At 43.7% G+C, this 16,711-nt stretch overlaps 1 protein-coding gene across 2 annotated transcripts in view; it reads left to right on the forward strand.

The window, feature by feature from the left end:
- Nucleotides 1-11,461, forward strand: part of SH3KBP1 (SH3 domain containing kinase binding protein 1) — a 509,392-nt gene extending 497,931 nt beyond the window's left edge. For both annotated transcript variants that reach the window (XM_088451614.1, XM_088451615.1), the window contains 2 exons: nt 3,576-3,639; nt 6,718-11,461. In XM_088451614.1, the coding sequence (XP_088307740.1) occupies nt 3,576-3,639; nt 6,718-6,759 (106 nt within the window). In that variant the 3' untranslated portion in view covers nt 6,760-11,461. The remainder of the gene's footprint in view (nt 1-3,575; nt 3,640-6,717) is intronic.
- Nucleotides 11,462-16,711: the final 5,250 nt, after the last annotated feature.

A 16,711-nucleotide genomic window follows, 5' to 3' on the forward strand; every position in this document is an offset into this window, starting at 1 on the left:
CAACCCCCCTGTGTCTCTCCATCTGCAGTCATCTGTTCATCTCCCATGTGTCTCTCAGCCACATCCCCCCGGTGTCTCTCAGCTACATCCCCTTCTATTTCCCGCAGCCTCATTTCTCCTGTGTCTCTCAACCGTATCCCCCCTGTGTTCTTCAGCATCATCCATTCTCCTGTGTCTCTCAACCCCTTCAACCAGTGGCGGGCTGGGCCGGGGGGCAGGGTGCCATGTGCCCCCCAGGCCGCAGCGTCATGCGGGCCATGGGCATTCAGTGTCACTGTGACACAGACTGCACCACGTGTGTAGCGCTGACCGGACGGAGTTCGGTCAGCGCTACACAAGTGAAAAACACACAGCCGCCAGCTGTGTGTTTGTTGTAAGCAGCAGCCAATGAGAGTCTGTCAGACTCTCATTAGCTGCTGCTGCGCCCACTGCAGGAGCCGCTCCATCCTCCGGCTCCCGCAGTGGGCAATGGGAGAGGCGTCATGACATCATATGACGTCTCTCCCATAATGCCCGGGAAGGACAGACGGAGGAGCGGATGGTGACGGCGGGAGCGGGGATTCTGGTAAGTGTTTTTTTTTACTAAGTGTGTCTACTGGGGGGGAGGCTGGCACTACAAGGGGGAGACCACTACTGGGGGCACCACAAGGGGGGAACCACTACTGGAGACACTGCAAGGGGGGGACTACTACTAATGGGGGCAATACAAGGGGGGGACTACTACTACTGGGGGCACTACAAGGGGGGGACTGCTGGTGGCACTACAAAGGGGGAACTACTACTGGACTGGGGGCACTACAAGAGGGAGGGACTACTACTGGGGGCACTACAAGAGGGAGATCACTACTGGGGGTACTACAAGGGGGAGATCACTACTGGGGGCACTACAGGGGGTGGGCACTACTGGGGATTATAACTGGGGGCACTTCAAGGGGGGGACTACTACTGGGGGCACTACAAGGGGGGGGACTACTACTAGGGGCACTACAAGGGGAGGGGACAATTACTAGGGGCACTGCATAGGGGGGAGGGGACTACTACTAGGGGCACTACATAGGGGGGAGGGGACTACCACTGGAGGTACTGCATCGAGGGACCACTGCTGGGGGCTCTATAAAAAGGGCAATACTGGGGGTACTGCATAGGGGGGAGACTACAACTGGGGCCACTATTAAAGGGGCACTGCATAAGGGTTACCACTATTGGGGGCACTGCATGGGGTGTGGACTGCTACTGGGGGCACTATATAAGGAGCACTGCATAGGGGGTACCACTAATGGGGCACTATATAAGGGGCTTACTACTGGGGGCACAAGGGGCACTGCACAGGGGGGACCACTACTGGGGGCACTATATAAGGGGCTTACTACTGGGGGCACAAGGGGCACTGCACAGGGGGGACCACTACTGGGGGCACTGTATAAGGGGCACTGCATAGGGGGATCACTACTGGAGGCCTGCATAAGGGGATCCTCTCCTGGGGAACAGAGGGGCACTGCATATGGGCACCACGACAGGGCTGTTCCTAATCTTTATTTTTACTTTACATTAATCCCATATGGACCCGCCTCCTCCCTGGAACACTTGTGGGGGGGGCACTGTAGCACGCATGTTCTTCAGGCACCCTGGCTACATGCTACCCCTCTGCCAGGGCCGCCTGCATGCATTTGCCCCCCAGGCTAAAAGTTGCCAGCCAGCCCCTGCCTTCAACCTTGCATCTCCCCATCCCGTGTCTTTCCAGCCCAGCTCACACTTGCTGACTGCTTCTCCTCTTCATTGATGGCTCAACCACGGCATCTGTAAAATAAATAGAAACTTTATTGTGCCGGCCACTGAGCTCCCTCTGACTGCCTGTGTCCAGCTGAATACTGCATCACCACAGGCAAGGGGGACACATAAACTTGACCCCAGAGATTCCTGAGGGGCTTGGGTCCCTCAGAATATTGGGGCCCAGACAAGTGTCTCCCTTGTACTCCCCTGTCGCAGGGCCTATCCACTGGGGCAGGGACCGATGTGAATATTCTGTGTAAAAGAGCTGCGGAATATGTGTGTGCTATATAAATATCTGGTAATAAATAATCAATACTGTTCATCAGTTGTGTAACTGACTGTCATAGGTCTTCATAGTGCAGCTTTATGCATGGACTGGCAGGCCCAACAGTGTGTATCTTCTTACTGCGCCAGAGCCCCTGCTCAGCTCTCTGGACAAGCACAGGGCCTGGAGCATGTTCACATAAGTAGAATTTAACCTTATTCTTTTTAACATATGTTCATCAAAATCTCTTTTAAAAAATTTCTCGGGAGTACAGAGTCACTATGCAGAATGTATGTAACTGCCTAGTTTAAATACCAAGGGGTATACGTAATAAAGGTTGATTAATTGTTTCTAATCGATTTCAAATCCATCTAAATCTATCAACATCAATATTGTGTTTCTGGGGCTAAATCACACATTTCCTAACGGACGATTTTTGATTTGTTTTTTAAATATTAGTAAATGTGTGATTTAGCCCCGGAAACACAACATCGATGTTGATAGATTTAGATGGATTTGAAATCGATTAAATTCGACCTTTAGTAAATATACCCCCTGGAGTGATTTCTTCATGATACATGCACTGCTTGCTGCAAAACATGTCAGATACTGTACCTGTGTGGATTGCATGGTGCAAACGCATGCCATGGCATGGCGTACCATGGTGCAGCAAGTCGCTTGGCACGATGCCTGCTCACGTTTGCTGCACAAGCGGCAAAGATATAAGAGGACACATCTGTACTTAGTGGATATAGCAAAATAATCATGTATGAGGAATAGGTATCCCAACATTCTTATTATGAATATCAGAACCCTCGCACATCTGAAAAGGGAGTAAACGGGCGTGGCCTCACATCACTCGGGGGCGAGCCCAGCACTCCCGGAATGCTGGACTGCACCCAGACTGTCCCCTCACAGTGAAGAGATGCCATTTGTGTGGTATCTATTCACCCGCTGCTTTGTATAGCAGAGTAGCAGTGAGAGTGCTCTCCCTAACTTCCCGTGGGACACTGTGGCCCGTGGGTGGGATGGCTGCACAGTCCCTGAATAGTGGGACTGTCCCGCCAAAAGCGGGACAATTGGGAGGTATGGGTATTCATTACCTTATCCTGTACTAACATTATTTAATGACAAAACATTGAATGGCACATCTGTTATCTTTCTTATGCTGCCCATCCACTAGGCGACTAAACCTAGCGATTGAGCGATAACGACCGTGGTTATCACTCCATCACTTGGCAATCGCCCGCAAATCGGACAGTAAAAGGTTAAAAACGACCAGCGATGCGCGCATCCGCTGGTTGTCTTTAACATCAATCATCGCCCGAACATGACGGTCAACCTGACGACCGCCGTCTGGTTGCCATGTTCGGGGATGATTGATATGCATACACTGAACATCTGAACGTTCATTGTATGCACTTCACCCCGCGGGAGACGACGGCGTCGTAATCGTGCCGTCATTCACGCATCTTGTAATGGATGGGCAGCTTTATGATACTGAACAATGTGTGTACTCAAATCTAATTTATTTTTTCAGAAAAGAAATAAAACAGTTATTGACTGAATTGGATGAAGAAAAGAAGATTCGACTGCGATTACAGGTATGCTTTTCTAAATTTCACATGTTTACAAAGCAGTATACATTTTAATGTTTAATAATGTCATTAGGAGATAACCCACATAGTTTTAATTCCCGGCACATTGAAGATTCCTATTCGCTAATGTAATATTCGGCATTAGCACATGCAGTTGCTATTCCTAGCAGCATTGCTTAAAGTGAAACTCACACATTTTCTTTGCTTACTTATGAAAATGTGTATACTATGCATTGTGTAATGCTATGCCTTAGTACCGAGGCCGGTGCTACCACTAGGCGAATCTAGGCATTTGTCTAGGGTGCCTAAAACACTATAACACTGTAATCTGTTACTGTTCTGCTGGATATTACCATAATCATTCACTCTTTTTATTTGTAGCGGCATTGCTGGCCACTTGGTGGTCTCTTACCATACTTAGAAAGTGAACCATAGACATAATTCAGCATATTGATAAGTTCAGAGAAAAGCGACAGTAGTCATCATCATCAACTACTTCCATGGGTCAAGCTGTTTGACTAGGCCAGTGGTCCCCAAACTCTCACCCTATTACAGTTTGCCCATGGTCCTCAAGGCACCCTAACGGTCTAGGTTTTCAGGATAACCATACTTAAGCATGGGTGAATTAATTAGTATTTCAGTCAGTTGATTATACCATCTATCCAAAACCATGGATATCCTTAAAACCTGGACTGTTAGGATGCCTTGACGACTGAGTTTGGGAACTCCTGGGCTAAGCTATAGAGAAGTTAAAGCAAAACAAGCATAGCCCACATAAAATATCAGCTACAAAAAGCTATAGAGAAGTTAAAGCAAAACAAGCATAGCCCACATAAAATATCAGCTACAAAAACATTGCGGATATAACTAAAGCAGCATTATAATTAAAGGGATTTCAATCTTTATTTGTGTTTTGTTGGCTTCTGCATGCCCTCCTGTAACTTTTACTAAATGCCTTGTGTTATCATTCTAGCTTCCTTTTGTACATTTTATCTAGATACTGATCTAGTTACTCAGATTGCTCCCCCTCGCCCTGGTGTACAGCACAGAGCTGCGGAGAGCACAGAGGAGCCGTCTGGTATAATAAACTGACAGCTCTGTCTTCTCATGCACAATAGTGTATGGCTGAAAAGCACATACAGAAGTGAGGAAAAAAAAAGCAGATCTTTTAGGAAAGGTTGCACAAGAGCATGTACAAAACACATTAAATCCAACTTACGGTGGGAAACCCCTTTTTGCACCGATACTAGTTGTTTTGTAGCTCTTAAGCTTAATCCCTTCTGTTATTAGTAGAGATGTGCAGGCTCAGATCGGTTCAGATTTATCCGCCAAATTCGGATTTTTCCCGTCAAATTTCGGGTCTCAGAAAGAGGCAAAACGTCATCTTTCATGGACAAACATCATCTTTCAAAAGTCCATGAAAGATGACGTTTTTGGCAGGAAAATCCAGCTGGAAAAAAAAAAAATCGGAATTTGGCGGGAAAATGCGAACCAATCCGAGCCTGCACATCTCTAGTTATTAGAAAGGTATATTTATCCTGATTTTAATTTTCTGATACAGCTTTAAGAGTTAAAATTATATTACCTATAAGTAATAACAGGTCTATCAATAACTGGCATGTATTCAGAGGAGGGGCAACGGAGCACGTGTAACTCCTGGTGTCATTGCTGGGCTTAGCAGTGTCCCCGAGTGATGTAGGCTAGAGTAACTGGGAGGGCATAGAGCGAGGGAAGAGGAGTGGGCCTCATGAAGGAGGGGCTGGTGATGTGGGTGGCTGCATTACCAGGGAGGCATCCCTCATGCCATGATACAGACGGTTGCATCAGCACAATAGCTCCAGCGCCAGGAGCCCACGTAATTTAAATGGTGGTGTACATTTTTAGCCATGGCGTTCTAGGCAGCGTATTTCTAGTAAGGGAAGACAGATCTGCCCAGCTACATTGTTGTCCATAGCGCAGCGAATTGCACTATGCGTGGCGCAAAACGGACTCCCATGATAGGAGACGCGCATTCACGTCCCAATAGGATAGAATGGAGACGCACTGCCACGATAGGGGACACATCATAGCATAGCGTTTGTGCCGCAATCAGCCACAATGAACGTGGGCGCATCTGTACATGTAGCCTCAATACACCACACAATGCTGCTTGCCTGGCGTGAGTAAGACGCCAGGTCCCGTGCTTCTCTGCTACCGTCGGGTGTCTTTTTCTGCCGAAAATGTGTCCAAAGCTGGGTACAAACTAGACGATATGTCGTCCAATCCCGGGGATCTAGTGTGTACCCATGATATGCACGCTCCCGCGGGTCGTTAGCTACATACCCCGCATTTGCCAGAAGGGCCGATGGTCTATGGGCCGGTACGTGAAGGATTGAAGTACCCCCGCCCTCCACCCAACGCCGCCGGATACAGGGTATTAGCTCCGTGGGATGGAAGGGGTGGTGGCAGTGGGCCGGGAAAAGAGGGTGGCATGCCGCGAGGCCAGGCCCCCGTGACTCGTAGCACGCGCCCCTTGAAACTAAACCACACCCCCTTTGTGAGCGCGCGCTCACAGCCCCAGTCCGTCCCTGTGCAGAATGCAGAATGGCGCGTCAATCTCCCCGTTGGGCCCAGCATCGGCAAATGTGGAAGCACTTGTCGCATATCAGGTCCTATCGCCAACGATGTCGGGCTGGGTACACATCGTCTGATGTGTACCATCGTCTGATGTGTACCCAGCTTAAGTCGCAATGCAATGCGACAAAGACATACCAGCAGACTGTGCTGATTAATTTGATATGTGACACTTGTATAACTGTGTGCGACTTAGTCTGTAAACGAACCACACAATTACACAAGTGTCGCATATTTTATTAATTAGCACAATCTGCTGATGCGTCCTAGTCGCATCACATTGCGACTAAGAAGAATTTTCTGCGAAAAAAGAAGCCCGGCCATAGCAGAGACTCACGGGACTTGGTGCGCCGATAGGGGCTTTTTAGCACAACTGCAGCAAAGATGTATAAGGACACATCTGTACCGATGTTATATAAAATAACACATATTGGACATTTTCTAATTATCCAATTCCTCTCTTTTTCTTAGATGGATGTCAATGAAATTAAGAAATCTTTAAAACCCAAATGAATTGAGAATGAATGCATCATAATCTTTATCCACCAGAAGTCCTAGCTAAAGAACTGTTTCTCCCAGGCCAAAATATTTTTGGTGCCAAATGATTTAAAATTCGCCTCAAAAACGTGGAAAGCACAACAGCACTTCTACCCACCAAGGACGCCCTGCTGACACTTGTAGTGCTCTCGCACGTACATATTGGTGAACTTGTATTTGTGCTGAAGTGTTTCTCCTTTAAAACTGCAAATGAAGGAAACTCAGGCAGTTTTACTTCAGAGTGGTACTTTTTTTATAATATTTTTCCATGAATAAAGTGTATTGTCTGTTTACAAGCTTTATAATTTTATGTTTTGGGGTTTTTTGTGTATGTCTTTTATCTCAGATTTCTGAATTGTTTGTACAACGTGCAATTGAGTCCTTTCTGTTTTTTCCTTCCAAGATGTCCCTGTATGAGCTTGGATCTGACTATGACCCTGAAACGTACATATGCAAAGTACTGTCCATGCAATGTGATAAAATGCTTCTGAAATCTATTTTCACTGTACTTTACGAATGTGTATTTAAGACAGGAAAATGGTATTTAAAGATGATTTGTGCCTTTTTTTTTTCTTTCTAATGCAGAGTTGCAAAAACATGTTTAGATCTATACTTATCAGTCTCCATGTCAATAGTAATACAGGCCAAAGGGAATGCCTGATATTGCTTGTGTTCAGGTAACAACACTTATATACACGTGCCCATCTCCAGACTTGGCCAATAAAATCTATTCAGATATATGTTTGAAAAATACTTGAATAACGTAATTTAAAAGAGCTTTCATTGTGGACTCAGATAAGATTATATGCACAGATTTTTAAGTGACAGAACCTTTTCAGAAAATGTCACCTTTGAAAATCTTTTACTATTCAAATAGACTGGTGGAGCTGGTGATAAGTGACATTGCTTATATCAACCAATCAAATGTTTTAATTTTCTATCCTACACTAGTAAACTCATTTTGATTGGTAGATATGGGCAAATCCCACCATTTTTCTTTTTCACCAGTTTTTATAGGTTACCCACAGTATAGGAGTGGGACGGGTGCTTCATTGGCTCTTCCACTGCCACCTACCATGTCTGTGCATGGCATTTTTCAGTCAGAGTTCAGAGATGAAGTAAGAGAGCCGTGATAATTGTATCTTTGTTTACAACCATCTGAGACTTCAGCATTTCACTTGAAATAGGGCAACATACAGATCGTTTGAAGCATCTAAATGAAGTGCAACAGCAACCTCTAGTGGTGCAATTCTGAAAATTAAATATGTATAGAAATAAATATTTTTTAATCATAAGGGGTCTCATTTAGAGTTTGATGCATAAAGATTCTATTGCAAAAAAAAACAACCATGTGTACATGTGTATTTTGAGTTGCACATACTGTATCTCAAGATGTGTCCAATACATTACAGCAGTAATTCTGCTTCAGGCTTACAAAGCTGTATACTCCAACCTATGGTAGAGATGTGCATTGACAGTGTTAATAGAAAATCGCATTACCCTATTCGTACCCAGTGTAATGTAAGTTATTGGTATGTAGTAAATAAGAGAGAAAAGTGTCTTAACATTGTTATTAATACAAAAGACGCAAATTCCATATTTAATGTAATTAAATACAAACATCCTCACATCCGCTGTATACCATTGTAAAAATCCAATTGGAATATTCTTTTTTGCATTACACTATATGGAAAGGACAAATAAGTCATACATATAGATGGCCACAACTTGTACTTATTTAGAGAGAACGCTAATTAATTAACTATTGTCAGCTTGGGGTTCAATTCACAATCAAATTGGCTAGATAGTGCTCCAACTGTCACCATCATCATTGTATAATTATACACAAGGACTCAAGTATCGCAATAGGTTTGATCTCCTAAGAGGCGTATCTAGGCACGCGCCCAAGTCTAATTATGTCACATTTTCAGGGAGCCTGATACATGTACATGAACAAGCCCTCACTCCCATCCTGTCTCTCCAGGTGCGTAGTGGGTACACACTTGTGCGTCTGCCAATCGTGCCAATGTTCAGGGACACCCTGGACATTGCATGAATGCTGGCACACACTGCAGCGATTAACGAAGGATGGAACGATCGCTCGTTTCGTCCATCATTACCATGCATGGAGCCACATGCGATATTGTCGGGTTTGATGTGCAGCACTCCAGTGTGTACCCGGCATAAGATGAAGATAGGGATGCATTTGGTGTATGCAATACGGTAATGCATATATGTACACCACAAAAATGAACATATGCAAAACTCTAAATGAGTCCCTTGGTGCACAGGAAAGAGTGTAAAGTAAATTCAGCAATATGTATAAATATATGTGTATTGATATCACATATTTTCCACAAGAAGTGTATTGCTAAGGTCACTTGGTTTAACATATTTAATAACTACATTTATAAAGGGACAGTTGGTAATTCATGGGGGCCAGAAAATATAAAAAAACGTAGTAATTATGTAAAGAGCACCTGCTGAGTATGCACAACGGAGGCAGCCATTTTGAGAGCTTAGCTATTGATTTGTGGAAGCAGCTGGTAACCGTAACTCATAGCGATGGAAGCATATTGTGCGACCTGCAAACATTTCCCATGTGAGGTCTATGGATAAAACACATGTATTGTATGATACGTATTTAGATCCATCAATCAGCAACGCTATTGTGCTAGTGAACTAGTCTCCTCTCAGCAAAGGCAAAGTGAAAATTTGGGAGATGACTGGAATGGTGGAGATTTGATATCACATAACAAGACAGGGTCACACAAGGCGAGATCAGGGACATATCCCAAATACAATGGAAGCATAATGGGCCAGCTGGTGCAGCGTATCTTGTGTGGTTTCCCACTGCACAGGCCCAGAACAGTGAGACTCACACATTTGCCTGACCACTTGTGCCTGTCTGCATCTGGATGGATGGAATGGGGCAGGATAGAGTTGACTAAAGGATGCCAATTACAGTAAGGGCGTGTTTGCACAATTGCAAAATAAATGCAGAACCTGGCAGAGCTGAATTATGCGCGGATGGTTAGGGGCAGGTGCACATAGCGTGATTATAATGGGGTCCAGGTCCTGCGGCCTGCCTGTGATTGGCTGTTTGTGAATGCTCAGCTGACACTGAATGTTGTTTTCTTCGTCTCTCGGGCATATATTATGCTTTGGTGAGCGCGTTTTAAACAATTTAGTTTTTGTATTTGCGATACAGGGAGTTGTTTCTGCATTAAAGGGATTTTTCTACTTTAATTGATGCGTAATAGCAAAAGTGTTTGTTGTCCTTAAATTAAATTGTTTACAACATGGGCACAAGTGGGATGTAAGTGTTTGTGACTTGAGCCCGGCTTTAACCAGACACATATGTTACTGTCCAACGTGTTTTGAGCTCTGCAGATAGGCGGACATACTGTATTTTCACATGCAACTTTTTCAGTCTGGAATTCTACTAATTTTACAGCCAACTCTGCATCAGTCCCAAAATACATATTGTGTTGCTACAATGTACTGTTGTAGCAAAAGAACACATTTCATTTATTTTCCAGAAACAGCATTTACAGTATCATACCTCCCAACTTTTGTACTCTTCGAAGAGGGACAGTTTGCGCACCCAAACAAGGGTGGGGCTTTGCTGGAAGGGTAGGGCCTATTGGGAACAGGGCGGAGCCTCGCGGCAACACCCGTTTATGTCACTGTAGGGGGCGTGCCCAGCACTCTCCGAGATGCTGGGCAGCCCCCAGGCTCTCCTTACACAGGTGACCAGATCCCGTGTGCATGCACACGGGATCTGTTCACCTTCTGCACACCCGCTGCTCTGCTATGCAGAGCAGCGGTATGTGCCCTCCCCAACTTCCCCCCCACCGCGGCCCGCGGGTGGGACAGCGGGACAGTCCCAGAAAAACTGGACTGTCCCGCTGAATGCGGGACAGTTAGGAGGTATGCAGTATATATGCTTTAGAAACAGGGCCAATACATATGTGTGACTTTTGGGACACACACTCAAACCATTGCAGGCTGTCAGCAGCAGTATAGTTACTTTCATGCCCTGGCATCATTTATATATGTTCTGCAACATTTTTGAAAACAAATACAGAACATATATATGGATTTGTTTACAATAGGGCCATGGCTCACTAATATTTGCTGTTGGTGCATTTTGGACCCTGAAAATCAAGCGTTAACCAAGTGTCCTGAGTGAAAATAATGCATGTGATTAAAAAATATGAAAGTTAGATACATATAACAATGATATGTAACATTATATGATGAAAAAAACTTTTTTTTTTTCTGCTGTGACCCTGCCATTATGTGTAAATGATAAACATGTCAAGGTAGTACAGACTCATTTCTGAGGTATGAGTCTATATTAGTGTTGAGAAGGTGATTTTCATTTTCAGCAGCATGGGGTGAGTGTGTTTAGTTATAATAACATGTTGTACTTGCAGGAACTCCAGTGTGTGACCAGTGTATGTTCTTTATTACATTTTACACCCTCTGTTACTGAGCAATCAAAATAATGTTGAAGCAAATAAGAATTTTGGATCATACAATAAATTTCATGCATTTTTAGTGCTGTTGTTTTTAACTTGGATTTTTATATTATCCCTGGTATTTATGTATTGTCACTTGCCACTCTGTTGTAAGCTTCATAATAATGAAACCGAATGTTTTTTTATATTGACATGCTGTGACTTATTTATTTATAGATTACAATCCATACATAACAAGCCGCATTTTCTCCTTATAGAGAAGCCAAGCCAGGAAGATAATAACACTTCTCCAGGTGGAGTGATTATACATATACATTATTGTTCGGGATAAATAAAAACTGTGTCTGCCTTAATGCATATCTAGGTGTTAACAATGACAAGTGTCAGTAATAAAGTCAGAAGCCTAGCGGACAGACCTCATGTGTTACTACTGGCATCAGCTGACTTCACATCACTTGGTAGCTTGTGGGCAAATTACTCCCAAAATTGTAATCAGATCTTAGTATTAACATAGAGTTGCAGTTCGCATGTCCACTATGTTAGAGACTGTATTACTGATATGACATCTATTAATACCTCATTTACCGTAAACAGATTATTTTAGTGGAAGGCTATAAAGAAGCCACACTTTATACAGTATGTTGGGATGTGTTCATTAGAATTCACATCAAACAGTTGGGTCTGTGACTGGCTCTGGCCAAACTGGGCAGATCACGAAATTTAGCAGAGAGGCTTAAAACAAATGGATCATAGGGGCCCCCAAATTTACTGGTTGGCAGACTGCCCAACACACAAGCCAATGTGATCCCCTGGCAAGAGCTTCTTTTCCAACTGATCAATTTGGAATGGATAGTTTATGGTAATGGTTTTGAGTTCCATATAAATTCCAAATTAAGTTCAGTTTGGTTAAAGCTGTTCAATTAACAATACAACATTCACTCTCCTGATGTAGAAAAAGAAGTGACTTCAAACAATTTAGGGCCTGATTCATAGATGGTTGGTAATGCAGTAGCGTTCGGAGACGCTCTCCCAATAGCGGTTGCAGAAATATGCAAATGCCAATCCCAGCTTTCCCTACCCTATCAGGCTGCATGGTCTGTGTAAACACTCCAACATTGACGCAACATCAGTCTCACCATCAACATTTGCGGTAGCCTAGGATCTACTCTAGCTACTCTCCTCCAATACAACTAAACATGGCCTCTAATGCTGTGATAGGGAATGCATCAGTGCCCCCAGACACACCCGTGACATTCCTATAACACATCATGAAGCTGACCCTTGTGATCACCCTGAAATGCTATGGGATCGCAAACCCTTTCTCCAGTGTTGTGAATGGCGTAGGACACTTAGGTTTGTGCGTGTGCAGTAAGGGATTGCTGGACTTTTCGCGCAGTAGCTCAACTGCATAAACATTGGCACTGTATCCATCTCTGAATCAGGCCCTTAAAGCGACAATTTGCTATACAATTTCATTTAAATCCGATCATTCTTCCCAACTGTGTCATAATTCAGGGAAACCAAACTATGTCCAACTATATAAATACATGTACCCTTTTTCCTTAGTTGTTTTGTCATTTTGGCGTCAACAAAGAAATGCAGCTAACCCTGATCAGTACAAGACTACAATGCACAAGAGACTTTTAACGTCTGATCTGAAGATAGACTTGATCAACTACACATAGGGATGTCCAACAACTCTCCATCGATGACCTCCAAGTAACTACCATTGGTCGGAAACCATTGATGACACACAACATCGCTGGTAGACGTGTGCCTGTCAGGAGAGGAGTTAGTGCATACGCAAAAGAGCACTGCCAAAAAAGCAATCAATAGTGGCCCCATGCCACCGATGACAAAAACCTTGCCATTAAGCCCTAACTATGGTTGTGAAACATCGACCATCAATGTTCTACCCTAAATACACTAATTTTGTGCTTGTCAGCCACAATAATCTCTGCACATCTAGTATATAAAGGAAAAGTCTGGCATGAGCATTGTTTTGTGACCACACATACTGTAGGGGGACATGTATCAATGATCAAAAAAAATTGCAATCATTTTCACAGATCATCATGGCCGATCACAACCTCACTGCCAATCAGTCCAACAGATCTTATGGCAAAGTCATATCCTGCGTGTTTCGGACCTGGTAGAGGTAATGCCCATGCAATACTGTAGCCAATAGGCCGTTTCCGTAGGATTTTCTGCATTGATTTAAACGCCTCATGCTGCGATATTAGGCCATGACACCTGGGGGGCAGGGCAGGTATCATAATTACAATTGATTACCAAAAGTGGATTCACAATGCATTTCCTGCCTTTCACAACACACCAAAACAATTTGTTATTCTAGTGGTAGAGACTAAAACTATGGTAACTAGATTGTAAAAAGGATCCTGTTGATCATAATACAATACAGAGAGTGTCCCAGTGTTCATCATGCAATACAGAGAGTATTCAGCTACCAATACAGAGAGTGTCCCAGTGTTCATCACACAATATATACAGTCAGGTCCATAAATATTGGGACATTGACATAATTTTCATATTTTGGCCTCTATTCACCACCACAATGGCTTTGAAATGAAACAAACAAGATGTGATTTAACTGCAGACTTTCAGATTTAATTTGAGGGTAATTACTTCCAAATCAGGTGAACGGTGTAGGAATTACAACGGTTTCTATATGTGCCTCCCACTTTTTAAGGGGCCAAAAGTAATGGGACAAACTAAACAATCCTAAATCTAACATTCACTTTTCAATACTTTGATGCAAATCCTTTGCAGGCAATTACAGCCTGAAGTCTGGAACGCATAGACATCACCAGACGCTGGGTTTCATCCCTGGTGATGCTCTGCCAGGCCTCTACTGCAAATGTCTTCAGTTCCTGCTTGTTCTTGGGGAATTTTCCCTTCAGTTTTGTTTTCATCAAGTGAAATGCATGCTCAATCGGATTCAGGTCAGGGGATTGACTTGGCCATTGCATAACATTCCACTTTTTAGCCTTAAAAAACTCTTCGGTTGCTTTTGCAGTATGCTTCGGGTCATTGTCCATCTGCACTGTGAAGTGCCGTCCAATGAGTTCTGAAGTATTTGACTGAATATGAGCATATAATATTGCCCGAAACACTTCAGAATTCATTCTGCTGCTTTTGTCAGCAGTCACATCATCAATAAATACAAGGGAACCAGTTCCATTGGCAGCCATACATGCCCACGCCATGACACTACCACCACCATGCTTCACTGATGAGCTGGTATGTTTTGGATCATGAGCAGTTCCTTTCCTTCTCTTCCCATCACTCTAGTACAAGTTGATTTTTGTCTCATCTGTCCTTAGGATGTTGTTCCAGAACTGTAATGGCTTTTTTAGATGTTGTTTGGCAAACTCTAATCTGGTCTTCCTGTTTTTGTGGCTCACCAATGGTTTGCATCTTGTGGTGAACCCTCTATATTCACTCTTGTGAACTCTTCTCTTCATTGTTGACTTTGACACATATACATCTACCTCCTGGAGAGTGTTCTTGATTTGGCCAACTGTCGTGAAGGGGTTTTTCTTCACCAGAGAAATAATTATTTTGTCATTCCACCACAGTTGTTTTCCATGGTCTTACGGGTCTTTTGCTGTTGCTGAGCTCTTCGGTGCGTTCTTTCTTTTTAAGAATGTTCCAAACAGTTGATTTGGCCACACCTAATGTTTTTGCTATCTCTCTGATGGGTTTGTTTTGATTTTTCAGCCTAATGATGGCTTGCTTCACTGATAGTGACAGCTCTTTGGATCTCATATTGAGAGTCGACAGCAACTGATTCCAAATGCAAATGTCACACCTAGAATCAACTCCAGACCTTTTACCTGCTTAATTGATAATGAAATAACAAGGGAATAGCCCACACCTGTCCATGAAATAGCTTTTGAGTTGATAGTCCCATTACTTTTGGCCCCTTAAAAAGTGGGAGGCACATATTGAAACTGTTGTAATTCCTACACCGTTCACCTGATTTGGATGTAATTACCCTCAAATTAAATGTGAAAGTCTGCAGTTAAAGCACATCTTGTTTGTTTCATTTCAAAACCATTGTGGTGGTGAATAGAGGCCAAAATCTGAAAATTCTGTCAATGTCCCAATATTTATGGACCTGACTGTACATCTTATGCACTCATTAATATCCTGTGAATTACAAAAATCAGTTAAAAGCCTCTCATTGTGAGGAGAGAAATCTTTTAACTGATTTTGTAATTTTTGTAATCTGAATATCAGTGTTTTTAAAAATGGATTTTACTTTTTCAAGAGTGTGTGTTTTGTTTTTCCCCCAAGAGATAATGTTGTTTTTAGATCTCAATATTTACAGTACATAATTAATAGGACAACAAAGATTCACAGAAAGCCCGGGATTAATTCCTACTTAAGTAGGGAAAGCAAGCACCAGCAGCATTGGATATATGGAAACCCCTTGGGCAATACAAAATAAATTACTCTGAACCTGTAATCTTACAAGAACAGGTTGATGCAATGGGACAAAAGGGGTATTCTTAAATTTCTACTAATGAAACAAAGAAAATATTACATTGGAAAATCCTCCATGAAGATCCCATACAAAAAAAAGAGGTGGACATTGAAGGGGCAGTCAGTGCTGTGTGGGGAGCAGTGAGGGCTGTGAGGGGGTCAGTGAGTGCTGTGAGGTAGACAGTCAGGGAGTCAGTGAATGCTGTGAGGGGGACAGTCAGGGAGTCAGTGACGAATGTGAGAGGGTCAGTGAGTGCTCTGATCTGGAAAGTAAGAGATCTGTGATGGGGTCAGTGATTGCTGTGAGGTTAGTTTGTGCTGCGAGTGGCTCAGTGTTATATGGAAGGAACTGGCAATGAGAGAGAGTTATAGAGGGGGTAATGAAAGACAGCTATGGAGGGGACAATCAAGGATATATGCCGGTTAGGACTCTATGGGGCATATACAATTGGGTCAAAGTTTAACGAGTAAATAACTTTGCGCCATATTAGGAATACCGCAGGTATGTGCGCTCCCGATACCCACGGTATCCAATCTAAAAAATAGTGGTCGCGGGGTTTTCAGCTCTGAAAGCCTGACACCGCGTAAAAAAAATTAATTCTTCACTTACCTGCCCAGGGTCTCTGGTGGTCTCCACTACTCTCTGTGGCCTCCCCTCTATCTTCTTACTGGAGAGGGGGCTGCTGGGAGTCCCGGGGGCTCCTGGGAAGCTCCAGGGGCTGGTGGGAGGGGCAAGGGCTGCTGGGAGATGTCGTTCTCCCAGCACCCATTCCAGGGGCCACACGTGCACTAGGGGGGCACACTGGCAGTGGGGGTCACACACACTCATAAACACACACACTCATACACTTACAAACACCACACACACTGACATACTCACCCTACTGCAGAAGACGACGCTGGATGAAGAAGACAGCGCTGCCAAAGGTAAG

Source organism: Taudactylus pleione, unplaced genomic scaffold (assembly GCF_031769625.1).
Source record: "Taudactylus pleione unplaced genomic scaffold, aTauple2 ptg000026l, whole genome shotgun sequence".
Taxonomy (NCBI): domain Eukaryota; kingdom Metazoa; phylum Chordata; class Amphibia; order Anura; family Myobatrachidae; genus Taudactylus; species Taudactylus pleione.